The sequence below is a fragment of the Nicotiana tabacum genome, chromosome 2 (genome assembly GCF_000715075.1).
Source record: "Nicotiana tabacum cultivar K326 chromosome 2, ASM71507v2, whole genome shotgun sequence".
In the NCBI taxonomy this organism is placed as follows: Eukaryota; Viridiplantae; Streptophyta; class Magnoliopsida; order Solanales; family Solanaceae; genus Nicotiana; species Nicotiana tabacum.
This window is the reverse complement of record NC_134081.1, coordinates 10,625,728-10,646,015: the sequence shown is the minus strand read 5'-3', so window position 1 is coordinate 10,646,015 and position 20,288 is coordinate 10,625,728. Positions and strand designations below refer to the sequence as shown.

The window sequence follows — 20,288 nt, the reverse complement described above, 5'->3', positions numbered from 1 at the left end:
GTGGGCAGAGGTCGCAGATGCGAGGGAAGTTCCGCATCTACGAGATCGCAGATGCGAAGGAGGGAGTGAAGATGTAAAATGGACCTGGCATGGGGGAGTCCGCAGAAGCGGCCTTCGTCTCGCTGAAGCGAGTCCGCAGAAGCGGAAGTTCCGCAGGTGCATAAGAGGAGACCGCGGGAGCAAAAGAAACCGTAGAAGCGGGTATGTCGTCGCTTCTGCAACACCGCAGATGCGGCTAAGTGTCCTAGAAGCGGAAGTGCTGGACAGAACTCTTAAATACAAGGGTTCGCGATTTTTGCCTCATTTTTAACATTTTGAGCTCGGGCTTTGGCGATTCTTGATAGAAATTTTAAGGTATTTCTTGAGGTAAGTCTCTTGTACGTATTTTTTATCAATAACCTTTTTTCCCCATTGATTTTCCCACCTAGATTGTGTATGTTTAAGGTGAAACTTGGGAGTTGGAGGCTAGGGATTTGGAGAGTTGAATTTGGAGCTTTGGGTGGCGACTTGGTGTCGGATTTTGGTAATTTTAGTATAGGTGAACTCGATATCGAATGGGTGTTAGTATTTTGTGACTGTTACCCGATTCCGAGATGTGAGCCCGGGTCGACCTTTTGGATAGATTTTTCGATTCTTTGCTAAAGTCATAGATTTATGATTTAAATTAGTTTCTTGTAGTTGTATTCATGATATGTAATAGCTTTTGGCTAGATTTGGGCCATTCGGAGTCGGAAAAATCGAGGAAAAGGCATCCTTATCAATTGATTGAGCGAGATTTGAGGTAAGTGATTTGTCTAACCTTGTATGGGGGAAATTCGCTTAGAATTTGGTACTGTTGTAACCATTTGTGATATGTGAGCGTCGTGTACACGAGGTGGCGAGTGCGTACACGGGCTAATTGTGAAAATTCTGGTTCTTGATGAGTAAATTTCTTTTGAATTCCTTAACCGAGTTGTCTTAGCATGTGTAACTGTCATGTTTAGCCTAGTATCGCATGTCTACGTGTCTTAACCTTTACTTGAAATTCGTGCAACATGCTTAGTTGAATTACCTATTTCCTTGATTATTGTATTCGGTCTTTAACTGTAGGATTCCTTTCTGTAAATTCGTGGTTCCATAATTTATGAGTTGCATATTAACTTTGAAACTATGAGGCGATACCTCGAGAGATCCCGTGTCTTGTATTTTTACTTTGGAACTACGAGGCGGTACCTCGGGAGATTCCCCAGTCTTGCATATTTGCTTTGGGACTATGAGACGGTACCTTGGGAGATCCCCATATCTTGCATATTTACTTTGGGACTATGAGGCGGTACCTCGGGAGATCCCTCTGTCTTGCATATTTATTTTGGGACTACGAGGCGGTACCTTGGGAGATCCCCCTTGTCGTGCATATTTACTTTTGGGACTATGAGGCGGTACCTCGGGGGATTCCCCCTATTAAGCATTTACATTTGGGTTACGAGGCGATACCTCAAAAGCGCACCTGCTGTTTACCTCTATTTGTTGTGCTGTTATTTTCTGAAACTTCTCGTTGTTTAAATTCTCAGTCATTTCAAAATACTATTATTTCTTCTACCTTGCTTATCTTTTTAACCAGTAGGACATTGACCTGACCTCGTCACTACTCTACCGAGGTTAGGCTTGGCACTTACTGGGTACCGTTCTGGTGTACTCCTACTACACTTCTTCACATCTTTTTGTACATATCCAAGTTCTTCCTACCATACCAGATACTAGTAAGATGGACCGTACATGGAGACTTCAAGGCATATCTGCCAGCGTCCGCAAATCTCGAAGTCCCCCTCTATCCTTATTCTGTTGTTTCCCTTATTCTCCTTAGACTTTGATGTATATAGACACTTAGTATTTTCTCTTAGAAGCTTGTGACTTATTTCTACCGGATTTTGGGAGTTGTAATTATTTAAAACGCAGTTTCTATTTATATATCGTGTGTTGAGATTTGAGTTCATATTATTATTCAGTTATTCCGCAAATTATTAGGCTTACCGGAGACTAGGTTCCATCACGACATCCTACGGAGGGAAAATTGGGGTCGTGACAATGGCATTGTACTAAAATATTCAACAATAAAGATAATAAAATCACATAACATAAGTATTATTAATAAGCCATAATGAAAACAAACATAATTTAAAATTGCTAATAAATTGCTCAAATAAGTACGACTAATAAGTACTATTATGTACATGACTAAACACTAAAAGAAAAATAAGTTATGCATTTTATCTAAACCACGAAAAAACTAAAAAATAGATATCCAACACTATTTTCATTTATAATATAATTGAATTGAATGTCTTTTATTAGCATTAGTATAGATTTGATATTTGTTTAGGATTTATTTGAATTACTAATATTTATAAACTATAAAACTTATTGGAGCATCTAAAAATTATAAGTTCAAGTTTGAAATAATACGTTAAAAGATAAAAGTATGAAAAAGCTTAAGAAATATTTATAAACTACACTACAATAAATATTTTTATGTATTAAATATATTTAAAACTTTTATACATATAATGTCGGGTTAGTTTGCTTTCGATTTGACTTTTTTAGTTAAAACCAAACCAAACCAAATCAAATATGGCCGTGACCCATGTTTGGCAAAATTAATTAAATTTGGTTATTTGTAGTTGGCCTAAAGTATGTTGTCATCAGAATTTAGTGACATCATTGCCCTGCCTTCTTCAACTACCATGATTGACCAACGAAGGTTATGGTGGAGTGATATATTTTATTCTTAACCAGAGGTCTCGGTCTTGGACCATGAATATAGTATCGCCTTCGTTAGGAAGCGCTTTACTCCCCAACATGACACAAATTTGGATTTAGTCGAACCTCAATACTAATACAGAACACCGGATGAAAAGCTAAAAAAATAAATCAATGCAGGTTTTTAAGTTAGAAAATTTGATATGGAAAATAAAGAGAAAAACAACAAGTATAAAAAACTATATCAGCAGTTGAAGATTTGATCCAATTTTGATAGTGGAATAGGTCCATTATTGAGCTCAAGTTTTAGGGCCGAACATTGGAGATCAAGTCCACATTCCTTGAAGACAAATCATTTTTAAAAATACTTATGGGATTTAAGTTATTTACACTAACAATCTAAATATGTGATAGCATATTATTTATTATTTTAATCAGGTTATTGATTAAAACTTATCATAAGATTTTACTTGTAATTACTATCATGTAAATATATTTTATATAGGCATTGTATATAACTTAAATATTTGCTTGAGTATTATACTATATATCAAGAAAAAACATTATAATTATTAATTTGAGTGAAATTTGAGGGTGTAAGCACACTGGTTTTTATGCATATTTCAACTTGCTTATTCTTAAAAAAAAAGTATATAGAACTACTTATTCCTGATCATGGAATTGGAAACCAAAGATAGATGGTTGATTTGACAGAAATGTATATTTTTAGCAGCTCCAAAAAATAATAGCGGATAAGATATATATTTTGTATATGTATGTATTATATACATATAATATACATATTTTATATATTTTTTAGTTAGCGAATGCAATTAGTTTCAACCGACCGATCGATTTTTGCCCTTAAAATAGGAATTATCCAACCCGACCAAACGCAGTACCCATATACATAAAGTAATATAATACCGTAAGTGAATCCTTCACCAAAAAAATTTGTATATAATATACAAAATGTATATATATACAAAAAAATATAAATTTTACACATTTTCGGTTATTATTTTTACAGCGGTTATACAATGTCATTTTTCCATTATAAGCAGCTGGGGGCTGGTTCAATTGTTTGGAAGCCCAAATGACACTTCCCTTAAAACTGTGGACGGACATACTTCAACCTAGGGGTGTACATGGACCGGGTTAGTTCAGTTTTTATCAAAACCAAACCAAACCAATTATATTGGTTTGAATTGGTTCGGTTTTGTCGGGTCTTTTGGATTTTTGTTACTTAAATATTATTTCAATCTTACTTTGTTAAATTTTTGATAAGTAAATATATGTTTAGTTAAAATTTAAAAAATTGACAAATATATTATCTATTAAAATATTATTATGGGAGAATTTACTTAGTAACACATGATAGTTATCTTTTTAGTCGTCTGGCAATAATCTTTTTGTTGATATATACTTTTAAGGTTAATCGAATTTAGTAATTAAACATAAAAATCAATATGATACCTAAATAATATTAATCACTTCAAATTCGAAAAAGATATAAAAAATTAATAGATCTTGACATATGAATATGGAAGAACAAAGAGATTGACGTATTTCAGTAACACTTGATAAGAAAGTGATCATATAACCCATTATTTAAGGTTAATAAATATGGAGTACTTCATATTCTATTAAATATTATATCACGTAAGAGAATCCCAAATATTTCAAGACATTTTTAAAAAAAATTATGTTTGGAATCTTATATATATATATATATATATATATATATATATATATATATATATATATATATATATATATATATATATATATATATGTCGGTTTGGTTCGGATTTTTTTTACTCAATACCAAACCAAATCAAACCAAACCTAGTCGGGTTTTTTAATCGGTTTGATTTGACTTTTCGGTTTGGTGTAATTTTCCGGTTCGGTTTGTACACCACTACTTCAACCTATTAGCTTTTGGTCCATTTTGCTTTAGATGTGGAATTTTTTTTCTTAATTACCAAAATATGACAAGTTTGAATATTTATCTTACTAGATAAATCGTGTAAAAGGAACCCTTGTCAAAACAACTTAAACTCCAATTAGGCAGTCTTACCTAATGTTGGGAAGATTATAATTTGATACAACGAGTCAAAATAAATATATCTATAAGCACAAGGATGAAAGTAACTACAAATATATGTAATCTTAGTTTTACATATTGATCAAAATCCAAAATCAAGTATTTTGACACCTTTGGTTTTCACTTTATTAAGAGCCCGTTTGGACATAAGAAATTTTTTTTTTAAAAATTTTTTCACTTTTTTCCGAAATCAGCGTTTGTTCATAAAATTTTTAATTTTCAGTTGAAGATGCATTTTGAAATTTTTTGAAATTTTAAAAAATTCCAAAAGGCTGTTTTTCACTCAGATTACTCACAAAACTTCAAAAACAACCCAAAATTATATTCATGTCCAAACACAACTCTAATTTTCAAATACTATTTTCACTTAAAAAAAATTTTCACTTTTTTTTTTTGGAATTTTACAATTCTTATGTCTAAACGCCCACTAAAACTTGATGATCCTTTTATAAATGGGCCGATTAGGCCAGTTACAAATGGTTGGAAGAAGGTGAAGATTTTATCGGATGCAAAGAGTATTATTGATATGATCCGGAAAAAAATATCAATACCTCATGGGAGACAGAAGTGATTTGTAAAGACATTTGGAAGGTATAGACTGTGCTTGATCATGTCGACTTTGTTTATATTCCTAGAAGTCTAAACAAACTAGCACCTAACTTAAGCTAAGTTTTCTATTACTTTGTTAAAGGAAGTATCTTGGGGAAACTATTTTCCAAGTTGGATTATAAAGGATGCTATGGGTACCTTCGCTCAAATTATTTATTCGTTGCGTTAATATAATATCTACATTTGATGAAAAAAAAAGGAGAGATTAGGTCAGTTACAATCATTTGTAGGCTTGTAGCACTAAATTGACAATTGTCTTTGAAGGGAGTTAAATGCTAGTAGTAATGCAGTTTATTTGCACGACTAATAAAGGGGTTAATTTTTTCTCCCAAAGGGAAGGGGTGGGGAGGAGGAAACTACAATTCAATAAATATTGTATTTTTTGCTTCTATAAGAGTGTAAAGTAAAGGTTGCAAATGTGCGAGTTGAATAAAATTTAGGTTTGTCAAAACAGATAAGTATCATGATTCAGCTTGTCCAAAGTTTGTTTCGATCAAAATGAATTAATTAAGATATGTCAAATAAAGAGTCGATCGCAATCCATCTCGCGTATATAATTAGTTTAAGTTCTTAAAAACTTACGAAATTCTCAATCTCTAAATTAAATTTTATACATATTGTTAAACTTTAGATTGTGTTTTGATTGATTGAGTTACGCGGCTTAACTTATTAGGCTGGTCATTCAAAAATAATTATATCCGTTAGTTAAATATATAAAAAATATATATATTATATATTAATATACAAAAAATATATATTTTACTGGCTATTAATTATTTTTGGAAGCGACTATACTCCATAATTTTTTTTAACTTATTTTGTCCCCATGATTTGATGTTTTTATTTTGGGCTCAACTATTGATTCAAGTCAACAAACGAATCATAATCCAATTTGTTTAAACTTAAGTAGATTAAAAAAATTATTAAAAAATGAATTGATTTTGGCACCTAAAGTATAGCACGTAGACTAAATCCACACCTAGCTAGTGAGAAGTAAGAGGAAAGTGAGGACAGTTTCAGCAACTCAGTAACCGATTTTCTCTCTTTTATCACTTAAGACTCGGGACTTATTCACTCACAAACTTTACTTCTACTTACAACAAACTACACCAAATTCCTATTTCCTTCTTATTTCTAAGTATAGTTTTTACTGTATTTGTCTTAGTTTCATGCAACCAAAATGGCACTTTTGAATCTTGGTTCTAAATCCGAAGCCTTCTGTTGTGAAGGCCAGACTTGGTAATATTTATTATGGGGAGTTTTTTGCATTCTTGGTTATATCTAACATGTTTAGACTACTACTTGTTACGTTCCTCTTTTTTATACCAGTAATATTAGTATGTATTCTCATATTTTTTTATTCTTAGGATTCAATTACTATATATTGTTTCTTTCGTTTCGGTCATCTTATTGTCTTGCTCTTGTTACTACTTATTTTTCATGGCTTCTACACTATTGTTTTTCTTTTTCATTACCGTTGTGCTTATACATTACTTGAGCTGAGGGTCTATTGGAAACAGTCTCTTTACCTCCATACTGCAGGGGTAAGGTCTGCATACAGACTCTATTGTGTGGAATTATACTGGGTATGTTGTTGTTGCTTATATCTATCATGTTACTCTATCCATCCTTATTATTTGAAATCTTGTTTTTTCAGACAAGTTAGATAAAATGGCAGGTTCTTCTGTGTTTTCTTAACATTACCTTTTAAGTTTTAACAAGTAATTTATGAGAGAAGTATTCTTGTGTTAAAAATGAGCTTATATGCATATGTTGATTGTGGTTCACTCTTTTTATGTGAACATTTCCAGTGTTATATTCATGTTTCTTTTTTCTGTACATAATATTCTTATTTTTTGTTATTTTTAGTAGAGTTTAAATAATCGATCCAGTACTCCCAAGTGTATTAGTGTGTTAATCTGTGTAATATAAAATTCTAGCTTACTTTTGTATTAGCTGATTAGTGGTCCAAGATATACCATTAGATGTTTGATTTTACTTTCATATATTCTAGATAAAGAATGAAAAGAATGAAAATTTAGGGGCATTTTGGTTTTGATTATGTAACCTAATGTTGATCATATGGATATCTAATTAGTATCCAATAATTTGTCGAACGCCTTTTTTCAGTTGATTTATCTAACATCAACAGTGAATTTATGAAGCTTATGCATAAACTCTGTTCAGGCGTTGTAAATCAGGACTTCCAAGTGATATTACAATTGAAATTGGAGAAATGTCCTTTTATCTACACAAGGTACACTCTTTGATTGCTTATTCTCTTTAAGTTCAATTTTTTTGGGACTGAGGCGTAGTTGTTATTGTTGTTAGCATTTCTCGTAGTATCTTCTTTGCTAATGCACTTAACGCCATTCCGGAAATCGACATATACTTGTCTCAATTCTTCCCTTTTGTAATCTATGGTTAACTCAAGATGATATTCACAATCAAAATCTATGGTTTGTATTCTGTGTTTAATCTTAGCCTTCGATCTCTATTACTACCTGAGTTTCCCTTGTGTCGGTTTTCTTATTGCATTGTTATTTTGTTGTTGTTACTGTTCTTGCCTTCATTATTTTCAACTTGGCTTCTTCATTGCTGTTTTTCTTTTTCAAACCTGTTGTGAATCACTTTTCTTGAGCCGAGGGTATATCGGAAACAACCTCTCTACCTCCACAAAGTAGGGGTAAATTCTGCGCACAAATTACCTTCCCCAACCCCCAAATTGTAGGAATATATAGGTTATGTCATTGTTGTTGTTGTTGAAAACCAAAATCTAAAACAACTCACTTAATTGTGCTGCAGTTCCCTTTGCTCTCAAGAAGTGGACTTCTAGAAAAGCTTATGAGTGAATCGACCAAAGAGGATGGATTGGTATGCGTTCTGCAGCTTACTGATATACCTGGTGGAGCTAAAGCATTTGAGTTAGTAGCCAAATTTTGTTATGGTGTTAGATTTGAACTCACACCTCTAAATGTAGTGAGTCTTAGATGTGCATCTGAGTATTTGCAAATGACCAACGAATACGGTGAAGGAAATCTAGTTGCACAAACGGAGGCTTTTCTTAACGATGTTTTTGGGAATTGGACAGACACAATAAAAGCTTTAGAAACCTGTGAAGAAGTTTTACCACATGCTGAAGAGCTTCATATTGTGTCGAGATGCATAAACTCGTTGGCGATGAAAGCTTATGGCGATTCAAAGTTACTTAATTGGCCTGTAATGGAGAATAGTAACGATAATACTGCAGGTTCTGATGTATGGAATGGTATAAGTACTGGAACGAAGTCACAGCCAATGACTGATGATTGGTGGTACGAAGATGTGTCGTTCCTCAGCTTACCTCTCTACAAACGTTTAATTCAGGCTGTTGAAGCTGGAGGAATGAGGCCTGAAAATATATCAGGCGCCCTCGTGTTTTATGCAAAGAAATACATTCCTTTAATGAATAGGCAAGCGAGTTTCAAGGACGCTAGTCATGCTAAATCAGCATCCACGCCATCAGAGGCAGATCAGAGGGCGCTTCTTGAAGAGATCGTGGAGTTATTACCAAAACAGAAAGGAGTAACAGAGACTAGGTTTCTTCTGAGGTTGCTCCGTACTGCTATGATGTTGCAAGTTAGTCCGTCGTGCAGAGAAAATTTGGAGGGAAGAGTCGGGTTGCAATTAGATCAAGCTACACTTGATGATTTGCTAATACCAAATATTGGTTACTCGGTCGAGACTTTATATGATATCGACTGTTTTCAGCGTATTCTGGACCATTTCTTATTATTAGACCAGGCTTCTGCTGCTGCATCTCCATGTATAATGGAAGAAAATCAATTGGTGGAAGGTAATCAGTCTTTGGCTTCAATAACAAGGGTGGCCAATTTGGTGGATTCATACCTTTCTGAGGTGGCGCCTGATGTTAATTTCAAGTTTCCGAAATTTCAGTCTCTTGCTGCTGCAATCCCAGATTATGCTAGGCCACATGCTGATGGTATCTATCGTGCAATCGATATATATTTGAAGGTAACAAAGTAATTCTTTTAGTTTATGATGATACAGTCAAACCTCTCTATAACAATCTCGTTTCTTCCAGATTTTTTTGATTGTTATAGCGAAGTGATGTTATACAGAATATATATTTTAACATAGCATGGAAATTGGTTCCGAAGGGAACTTGGTTTTTATAGAGAATGATTGTTTATAGCGATGATGTTATAGATAGTGTGACTGTAGTTAATGATCTAAAAATAAGCGAGAAACTTAACAAAATTAGTATGAGAGTTAAGTAGTGACCTACAACATTTTCAATTTCAGGCACATCCTTGGCTTACAGATATTGAAAGAGAGCAAATTTGCAGACTAATGAATTGCCAGAAGCTTTCGTTAGAGGCGAGCACACATGCTGCTCAAAACGAGAGACTACCTCTAAGGGTTATCGTTCAAGTCTTATTCTTTGAACAGCTTCGACTACGTACATCCATTTCAGGATGGTTTTTTGTGTCTGATAATCTTGACAACTCACAAAATCTAAGTGGAGGGATGGGACAACATGGTGACAACACTAGACAGGGAAGGGGATCAAGCATTGAGGACATGAGGGGACGTGTTTCGGAGCTTGAAAAGGAGTGTAACAACATGAAGGAAGAGTTTCAGAAGCTGGTAAAAACAAAGAGAAGGTGGAATATATTTTGCAGAAGAAAATCTCAGTGTAACTCGAAATCAGGAAAGCCAAGTGAAGCTGCAACATGTCCCACTTTTCCAAAAATTCACTAGTAAGTGTAGTGGAGTTGTTTTGTTACTATTTTGGCAATTCAAAAGGGTTTGAATTAGTTTTAGAGTCGTGTTTACACTTAACACAGGAAACAGGTCGTTTCGACATTTGCCAACATTTAGATTGTACAGTTTCTGGTGGGGTGAGGCTGAGGGGGGAGGGAAGTTAAGGTTTCTTATGTTTTCTTGAATATCAGAATTTGTTTGCAGAAATTATACAGTTTAACATATGAAACACATTGCTATATATTAATAAAATTGCACATCAGAAATGTTGAATGATCCAAGTACAATAGCTTGAAATGAGTCTTCACTGCCCAAGCCTGGTTGTCTCTATCTTCTTTAATCTTAAGTGAGGTGAAGAGCCTAACCTTTTCTAGATCTAAGGATTGACTGATTTTGTTGCTATTGGAAAACACCTGTATTTACATTTTCCAGGAATTAGCTGTTGTGAGTTACTATTACTCTATGAGATGGTAACAGGTAATCCATAAGTTGAATGGTAACTCAATGGATTTATAAGATACTATTTAAGTAGAAATAGTGTCCACTGGTCACTTTTTGGCCCATTGACATGAAACTCCATGGTAATGTTTGAAATTCCATGACACATTATTGCTCTTCAGGGATTTTTTACCGTGTTTATACCATATTTACTCTACCTTTATTTTAAATTGTTTATCAAACTCTACCGTATTGATATGATTTTGTGCTTGTTTAATTGTGCACCAAACTCTACCAGATTAGCGTGACTTTGTATTATCTGCATTTCATCTATTTGTTAAACATATCACAACTTTACCTAGTTGGCAATGATTTTGTATTTGTTCAATTTTTCATCAATCTCTATCAGACTAACATGACTTAGTGTAATATGCAATCGACCTATCTGTTAAATTATTTATCAAAATCTATCTAATAGTCACAATTTATCTGTGTTGTCCAACAAGTATTTTTCGAAAATGCAATTTAGTGCAGAACAGTATGACAAAATAGTAAAACTTTTAGCTATAAATATTATATTACTATATTGCATTTGATACTGAACTCTACCATGTCGCTAGATCTTAGTTGAAGCCTACACAAAGGAAAGGACACAGGGTCCATTTATTAAATGCCACCAATTAGCGAAAAAATTCAAAAATAGCCAGATTTACAAGTGGTAATTGAAAAATAGTCACAGTTTCAAAAGTAATCGAAATTTAGTCACTTTTCATGTAAAGATAAATCTGAATGAAAAAACTGTTCAAAATTCAAAAAATATTCCAGCATAATATACTGGAGTTCCAGTATAATATATCGATCCAGCATAATATGCTGGAAGTTCATACACAAGTGTACCAATCTCCAGTATATTATGCTGGAACTTTTCGCGCGTTGGAGTTCCAGCATAATATGTAGGAAGTTCATATACAAGTGCATCAATCTCCAGTATATTATGCTGGACCGATCTGTGTTGCAGCAAAATAGTGGCTATTTTTCAATGACTTTGCAAACGCTAGCTATTTTTTAATTATCAGTCCGAAAATTGGCTAGCCCGTACTATTTTTACCCAATTACGAGGATATTCCCCTAAGACGAGCCAATTGTTTTTTGGATGTCAACCTTGTATCTATCGAAGGGGCCCAATTTCTTAGTGGTCTCATTTTTAGGCCTTGTTGAATTGGGCTCTAGGATCCTCGCCACATTACTTCAACCAGGCTCACTATTTCTCCATTCCTCTCTAAAAATAAAGAAGAGGTAAAGACGTCAAATTTCAATCACTTAAAACTATGTACAGTGACCCCAGTTACAAAGATTTTTTTTTTAAAGAATGAATGAATTATCTGATATGAGACCCAAAATCAACAAATTTAACCATCACAAATAGGATTACTTTTTTTCTCTTCTTTTCTTTTTTATGAATGGGAGTAATAAATTTAGCCTCCAATATTATGAGAGATGCAACTTTTTTTAAAATTTGGAGCATACATTTTGTAGGTACTAGAAGCATACTGCTTCAAATTTATTTCCTTTCAAATCATTTTAAATGAATAAATCCCAAAAGATTTCAACAAAACATTATAGGCATTTTGATTATTTCAAAATCATAAAAAAAAAATAAAAAAATGTACAAAGCTAAATGGGGAACAGAAGTAATATGCCAGCTATAAAACTGTTCTCCCTTGAGGAATTATTATCATTGCTATGGCAGGCAAATATTATCCTCTCTTTTTTTTCTTTAATTTTTTAAATAATCTATGAGCTGACATTTTTCTTCCCACTAACAAAACAATCACCTACTCAAACGTCTCATCTTTGGCTTTCTACTATCCCTTTTGCAAAAATGAATTCAAGATTTAATTTTGACGCGTTCAACTATTAAGGTTTTAAGCGCTAAATTTATTATATTTTTGAAAGAATAAATTCAAAATTTAATTATTTGTTGAAATTTTAATAATTTTTCACGTAAATACCTGTGTATTTTGCGTCAAAATTAATAATATAAGTCACTAGTTCGAGCTGTGGAATCAGCCACTGAACACATCCTTTGAGATGCGATCATTTTCCGGATCCTGTGTGAATGCGGGATGAGACTGCGCTTCAATTCATTGCGAATAGGTTCCATCTGCCTTTGAAATAAAGTTGTGCTGCACCAAAAATAGCTGTTCAAACTCACCAACTTATCCAAAGTATAATTACAAATGATTGTGTTGCTCTGAATAATTTTATGTTTGCCTACAAAAAGATGAAAGTACCAATTTTTTCTGCTGTTTACGCTAATAATGTACTTAGCACCAATTAGGCTGTCTATTTCAGTTGTTAATGTATATATGATGTCTTGCTCTATTTTAACAAGTTGGCGAATTTGTATACTTTAGCCTTATAAATGAAAGTAACATCCACTTGTGGTTAGAGGGCACGTTTGTCAACTGTTGAGTACCATACAATGCAGAGTTATTATGCTTAATAATGTTGAGGTTTTTGAGACAAATTCAATGGTTCAAATTAATAGGGACACGTGTCACAGACTCACTTAAATAAAGGAAGAAATAAAAAATCCTCTCATTTCCCAACAGTTTACGCAAGATTTTGCATAAGCGATATCAGTCTATTATTACAACTCTGACTTGTATGAATTTATATTTGGGGTTGTGAAATTTTATTACTATATATTTTGTGGAGTGATTGCATGTAATTAAATCTATGTTCACGCAACTTTATACAATTTTTATTATGAAAATTTATGGCACCAAAAAGGCCAAGAAATAACACTCTCCATTAATATTGGAAAGTTTGGTCAAGTGAAGTGGGTACTTTTTTGGGTTTTTTTCACTTTTAAGCCGCGTATTTACATTTGCTAGTCGAAAAAGTATATAAAATTTATATAATTTTTGTATATAACATATATATATATATATATATATATATATATATATATATATATATATATATATATATATATATATATATATATATATATACACACACACACACCTTTTCGGCTATTATTTTGAGCGTGGCTATACAGTGTCATTTCCACACTTTTTAATATTTTTCAACGTTTCCTATGTTTCAACATCATTTCAGAGTACATTCCTTATGGATTTTCATAATTAAAGCCCAAGCAAGAAACCCATTGAAATTGACTCTTCAACTGCCTTTTGGCACCTTCTACATATTCTCCAACTAAAGCCAGTTAAGCATTCCCTAGTAGTGGTTCACTCGTATATGACCAAGTGAAACTGGGGACCAACATTAGGCTATCATTTTGTCTAGAATAATCAAATAGACCACATGCTCCTCTCCTTGCTTTGCAACTAGTTAGCCATAGCTTTCACTCATTGGGACACTAAAGGCGGATCTAGAGCCAGTTCTGTGGGTTTAAATCCACTTTTATAACTTGGTAGAGTAGAGGGGTCACTGGTTGAGTAGTCCGCTCATGTGCTCCTTCCAGCTTCAAATCATGGGTCCGTCTCTGATTATACATAACAAAAAAATGAAAATTGTGTATTCTGACAGTACGTGCTTTAAATTCTGAATTAGCTTATGGGTGACACGTGTCAATATCTCATTCGTTGGCGAGGGGACCGACCACAACTTATTGTTACCCGGAATAAGAAGCAGAGGGCCCTTCCTTCTCCCTCTTATCAGCTCCGGCCGGCCTCCTTTCTGTTACCTGTCATTGGTGGTGGATCATAGCTTTGTTATGGTTGTCTCATAGTTGAAACCTTAACAGCAAACATCAATCGGATATCAGTTGAAACATGTGCTTCTGTTAGAGGACATGGTCCCTATTCTCCACTTATACTTAATCAAAAGCTTTCTTACTTTATTTTATAGACAGTTTAATTATCTTGTATTTAGTACTATTAGTTGGTCCTCAGCTAGAGGAGCATCATTGGCAATTGTGTCTCATTGTCAATGCAGTATAGATACTAGATGAAGAAAAGAGAAAAGGACATAAAAATGCCTTTATTTGATAGTAACAATCTAGTTATTATTAACAAGTTGCTATTTCTATTGTTGACCTTGAATATGAATGTGGTGAAAGGAATAAGTAAATTCACATAGTCAAAGAAGAAAGTACAGAGATGACATGTTACCAATTGATCAACATGATGTTATGCCACCAAGAATGCAAGGACAAACCTGTTTACAATATTTTATGTTTGCCTCAAGTACTTGAGAATAGTCTTGGAGCAACGGTAAAGTTGTCTGTATGTAATTTACAAGTCACGGGTTCGAGACGTGGTGAAATTAAATTCGAGCCGTGATGGAATGATTCTTGCATTAGGGTAGGTTGTCTACATCACACACCTTTAGGGTGCGGCCCTTCTCCAAACCCTGCGTGAAAATTGGATACTTCACACACCGGACTGCCCTCGAGTAATTATCTAAGATTCAATCAGGGTAAATAATGGACCCTTTTTCAACAATTGGAGGATCAATTTTCAGGTTGTTGGTGTTCTTTAAAATCAAGTTGGAAAACAATCCTTATGATAAACTGAAGAAAATTTACATAAAGAAAAAGAAACAGAGGAGCAAAAAGAAAAGCTTGGTAAGTTGACATTAAAAGGGAAGTCCATATGCATCTTAGTAGTTACAGCTTACAGTAAAATAAGGACATTTCCATGTGAAGGGAGAATAAGACATATGCTGCGGTCTGTCATTTCTAGATTGATTTACAAAAAAAAGTATCCCCCACACAACAAAAATTAAGAATTTCATTCAAGTTAGCTTCTTCCAGTTTGATATTTTCAATTCCTAATGCACACTTCTATGCTGCAATTCCATTCTTTTTTCACCGCGCCATTTCTTCTGCTTGCGGATAGCCAAGCTGCTCCATCTCCCAGCTCAATTTGGAAGCAACTTGTTCGTGGCAAGGAACATATTCCTGCAATTGCAAGATATATGCAGTTTATTAAGTACGGACTGTCATATCGACCAATGCTAGTATTATATAATACGAACGACATCATACCAACATATTTCTCCATTTTAACCAGAAGAGATCAATGTTTCTTGGCTGTTAATGAAGCTTAGAGAAACATAACAAGTCCATTTTTAAGGTTATTCGCGTAACGACATGCATAAGATATTACCTCCAGTTTCTTGACCAGCTCCTTCGCTGTTGGTGCAGATACAATGATCTCGCGAGCATTGGGACTAATGAACCCTTCCTCCACAGCTTTGTCAATAAATGACAATAATGAATTGTAATATCCATCCACATTCAGCAATCCTACCTGCAAAATTACATTGCATATGGCTTTTAATTCTGAATTTGTCGTGCTAGATTGCATAGGTACAAAATAACAGAAATGATAAAAGAAATTGCATGCATCAATATATACCGGCTTATCGTGGATGCCAAGTTGTGCCCATGTAATCACTTCAAGTAGCTCCTCAAGTGTGCCATAACCACCTGGATGCAATGGAGTATTTCATTATCCTAAAATTTCATAAGTGCCAATGGGATATGCAACGGTATTCAAAATCTGTTTTTTAATCAATAACAAGTAATATTTTACCCTATACATAGCTTCACCCCCGGTTTTATTCATTAGTCAAACTAACTGTGCTTTAGATTGTGAAATATTAAGTAAGAAGCCTTTCGGAAAAACTGCAGAAGAATGATACAAGTAATGAATAAAGGTTATAGATAAAAGGGTTAGAGCTATAATTTTAGCTCACATGTGCATTTATTACTCCATGGCAAAAGAATTGACTTATTGTGCTTTGTATACAACAATGCTCTTTTCTGTCTCATACTGCAGTAAATTATGACTTCCTACAACTTTCTCAAACTGACTTTGTTGTCTGAATTTTGGCATTTATTGACCTCATCCTTCAGCAAATAGGATGCATGCTCCTCTGCTAAGATCTTAGGCTATAATGTCTCTGAAAAAAAAATATTTTTTATTTGGTTTTGAAGCTTTGTGAAATGCAGCCACAATAAGTGTATGTCCACTTGAATTTTTGGAGAAATAGAATTCCTTGAATAGAGTGAGCATGATGCCTTCTTAGGTACAGCAGCTAGTTGTCATTTACAATTTTGTGAAAGTGTGACAGTTTTCTCTTTTTTATTTTTCTAAGGGAAGATTTTTGCAGGAGGAAAACTCAGAGGCTATATGCACATTTAAGGAAAAGAATAAAATCACAGAACCCAGTTATCTTTTAAGCAGTGAAACAGCTCTTAATTTTCAGTGCAAGATGTTGATAGGTCAACACACTAGGGTTTGAACTGTAGGTTTCTAATCATGAGTCTTGGGGTTTGTGAGACTTCAAAGAACCAAACTGATTATTTTCAAGATTTCACATTTTTCTGTAATAGGTGTCAACTAGGTCTACTACTTAACTAGGATTTTATTTATTAAGCTTGTCCTCTGCCTTTTTGGATAGAACATCCCTCATTTGCCAAGAAGAGACAATTCCCCAAACCAAGAGCAATTAACTTGTTTTGGTACTTTTATACAAGAGGAAAGTATATCAAGTCCATATGAAATCTTGAAACAATCTCTAAATGCTACTCATTTAGTACTTTTCGCTTTTCGAGATCCAAACTGTGTATATTTTGATCAACATTTTGAAATATATTTTTTTGTCATATTGACACGAGAAGAATTACAACTTATAGTACTTCTCGTATAGGTTACCATCTAAATTTTAACTTTAAAATGTTGAATTAATCAAAATCTAATTTAACTTCAAAGATTAGTCAAATTAACTCTCGAAAAACGAAAAGGTTCACATAAACGGCAACAGAGAGTATCATTAATGCACATAGTAGATGTTACTTCTCTTAAAAGTTATTGAGGAAATGTAAAGGAATACTAAGCTTAGAATATGACAATCTGAACTCTGAAAAGAATAAAACAGAGAAGAGAGATGGTGAATCTATGCCCAAATTAGCAAAACTAAAAGCACCTGATATCCTTTTTTTTTATTGGCAAGAGTGAAAATTGGAGTTGCAGTTCTTATACCAACCTGGTAAGGCAATAAAAGCATCAGAATGCCTAGCCATTTCTGCTTTCCTTTGATGCATATCTGCAACTGCCTTCACTTCTCCTACTGTTTCACCAGTTAACTGTTGAAAGGATAATAAAATATTGATTTTTTTGAAATATGTGCTTCTTGGGAGAAATGAAGGAAAAAAAGGGTGTGTGGTGGGGGTTAAAGGGTCAGAGTAAAACAAGTTTCTGGTTGTAGTGTAGTGCATTAATGCAGTGAAAGCAATGATGAGTTTTTCAGAAAATGGTGAAGTTAAATCCCAAAAATCTTGATTTTGAAGATGAAAGTTATCACCAACATATACACTACTAAATAAACATATATACATGTACATGTACCGGTACCACAAACAGCCCGGTGCCCTAAACACCAGATATGCGCGGGAAAGATCCGAACTACAAGGGTCTATTGTATACATTCTTACCCTATATTTTTGCAAGAGGCTATTTCTACGGCTCGAACATGTGACCTCTTGATCACATGATAAAAACTTTACCAATTACGTTAAGTTTCCCTTCCAATGCCACAAACAGCCAAGAAAGAAAACTACAAGAGCTCTAACAGCAGGAAACAGAGTGAATAAAGCATACTACTCAGAAAAAGGAAAAATCAGAGAAAACATTAGCAACCTAAGAATGCATAAAACTAGTGAAAAGCCAGCTGCCAAAGTACTATGGGATATGGATAAGGCTAATAAGGACCAAGAAAGAAGCAGAGTTCTTCAAAATTACAAGGAAAAGGAAAGCACAGACAATGAAATATTTATGACTATTATTTCTTTTGTACATCAAAACAGACAGAAACCATTGTTAATATTTTAAAGAGTAAAGTACTCCTAACTGCTAAATAACTCAAAGTCTCAACTCATAAACCATGGAATATACTATTGAGTTTTTCTTTAATAATATAATAATCAAGAAAGGCCTAAGACTTTTCAAGATTACAGCAGACAAACCTCTCTAGGCATGAGTGTCTTGGGAATAACTCTGCAGGTAGACAATAACATGACAAAAAATTAGTAGTTTAATTGGAGAAGAAATCAAGAACACTAAACATAATAGTAGTAATAATTAAGAAGTTTTACTCAATTGCTCATGTTTAAAAAATACTACTACTAATTAGTTAAATAAATACTTTATCTCATTCTCACCCAATAACATGCCTACCACCATCATGAACTGCTTGTGAAACCAAACCCATTAGGCCTATGCTGCCTCCACCATAGACCAAATCAATGTTTCTTGAGACCTTCAATAAGAAGCAAACTCAGATCAGTCCAAGTACTTATTAACCAAAACAACATAAAAGAAAAAAAGGTGGATTTTGGGTCTACAACATCTAATCAGTCTTAAAAACTTTAAGCACATTCACATTTTGTAAAGATGAAAATGGATAACACCATACCCCAAAACCAAATCTAGTTTGCATATACGAAGAAGATGATGAGGCATAAATTGAAGATATTCCACAATGAGAGAATACAAAGGAAAGTAAGCAGAGAACATTGTTTATTTGAAAAAGGAAAGTAACTTCAAGAAAAGAGAACCTAGACATGGATAGTATGGGTAACACACCTAAATGACCAGAAACACATACACACACACAGAAACATGACCACAAAACACACACACACACAGAGCGAGAGAATAGAGGGTTGTTGTTTGACAGGGATATAGAAACATTGCATGCAAGCTTTTCACCCTCAAAGAAACATCACATTTGCATGAAAAAGTTTTACCCAAAAACAGAGAATCAACCTAAAATTCCAATCAACATGTATATACATTCCTTTAAAACTTGCATTAACTTTAAAAAAGACCCCATTTTACCATTTTACATTAGCTTTGCAAAAACACCCAAATGAGGAAAAAGTCAGAAAACAACACATTCTCAGTCCAAGAAGACATTAATAACTGTACCAATTCATTGCCAAGCTCAATGGCAGCATCTTGATAACTACTCTTCTTGCCTTGACTACTCCCACAAAACACACAAATCCTCTTGAATTTTGATACTACCATCACATCACTGATCATCTCCCTCTCCATTTCTTTAAAGTTTTATCCTTTCTATTAACTCTGTTTCCTACAAAAAGACCCCCTTTTTGTTTTTGCCTAAGCCAAATTCAAAGAAACAAACTTTTAGCTGTGTTACACCCTTTTGCAAATGAACTCTCAATATATATTTATAGAGGCAGAAAAACACAGACTATAGGCATTTTTTTTTCTTCACATATACGTGTGTGCCAAAAAAGAATAATACCTATAGACCCTTTTAGCTTGACCACTCAATAGTGTCCAATTGCTTCACTACCATTTACATATGGGGCTATGGCACGTGACTAACACTTAGCACGCTTATTGTTTGTGCTCTCTCTAGCACGTGTGGACCACCTTATTTCTTTTAAGTTTTTTTTTTCATTAATTAGTTGGTCTTCTAATAATAAAATAAGCTCTTCAGAAAGAAAAAAAAATGTGTTAAGGTAAGATTCCTCCAAATTTTATGGAAAATGGGACTATAATAGATATATTTTTTTTGGAAAATTCATAGGAAAATCTGTGGTCGTTATCCTTCTGGTGCG

At 33.8% G+C, this 20,288-nt stretch overlaps 2 protein-coding genes across 3 annotated transcripts; one reads left to right on the top strand and one right to left on the bottom strand.

The window, feature by feature from the left end:
- Positions 1-6,534: 6,534 nt before the first annotated feature.
- On the top strand, positions 6,535-10,491 carry LOC107761101 (BTB/POZ domain-containing protein At5g03250-like). 2 transcript variants are annotated; one of them, XM_016579267.2, is made up of 4 exons: positions 6,535-6,691; positions 7,640-7,709; positions 8,258-9,466; positions 9,758-10,491. In XM_016579267.2, the coding sequence occupies exons 1-4, from the start codon at positions 6,633-6,635 to the stop codon at positions 10,214-10,216; spliced, it is 1,797 nt and encodes a 598-aa protein (XP_016434753.1). In that variant the 5' UTR covers positions 6,535-6,632; the 3' UTR covers positions 10,217-10,491. The 2 variants fall into 2 exon arrangements, with proteins under 2 accessions (XP_016434753.1, XP_075086692.1); XM_075230591.1 differs by having other exon boundaries at positions 6,539-7,038.
- A 4,748-nt stretch (positions 10,492-15,239) lies between these two features.
- Positions 15,240-19,994, bottom strand: LOC107761096 (cytokinin riboside 5'-monophosphate phosphoribohydrolase LOG3). Its single transcript, XM_016579260.2, has 7 exons — positions 19,627-19,994; positions 18,858-18,955; positions 18,663-18,693; positions 17,684-17,783; positions 16,051-16,121; positions 15,799-15,942; positions 15,240-15,590 (listed from the first exon to the last, which is right to left on the bottom strand). Exons 1-7 carry the CDS (start codon positions 19,753-19,755, stop codon positions 15,498-15,500), a joined length of 666 nt encoding a protein of 221 aa, XP_016434746.1. The 5' UTR covers positions 19,756-19,994; the 3' UTR covers positions 15,240-15,497.
- Between the last annotated feature and the right edge of the window lie 294 nt (positions 19,995-20,288).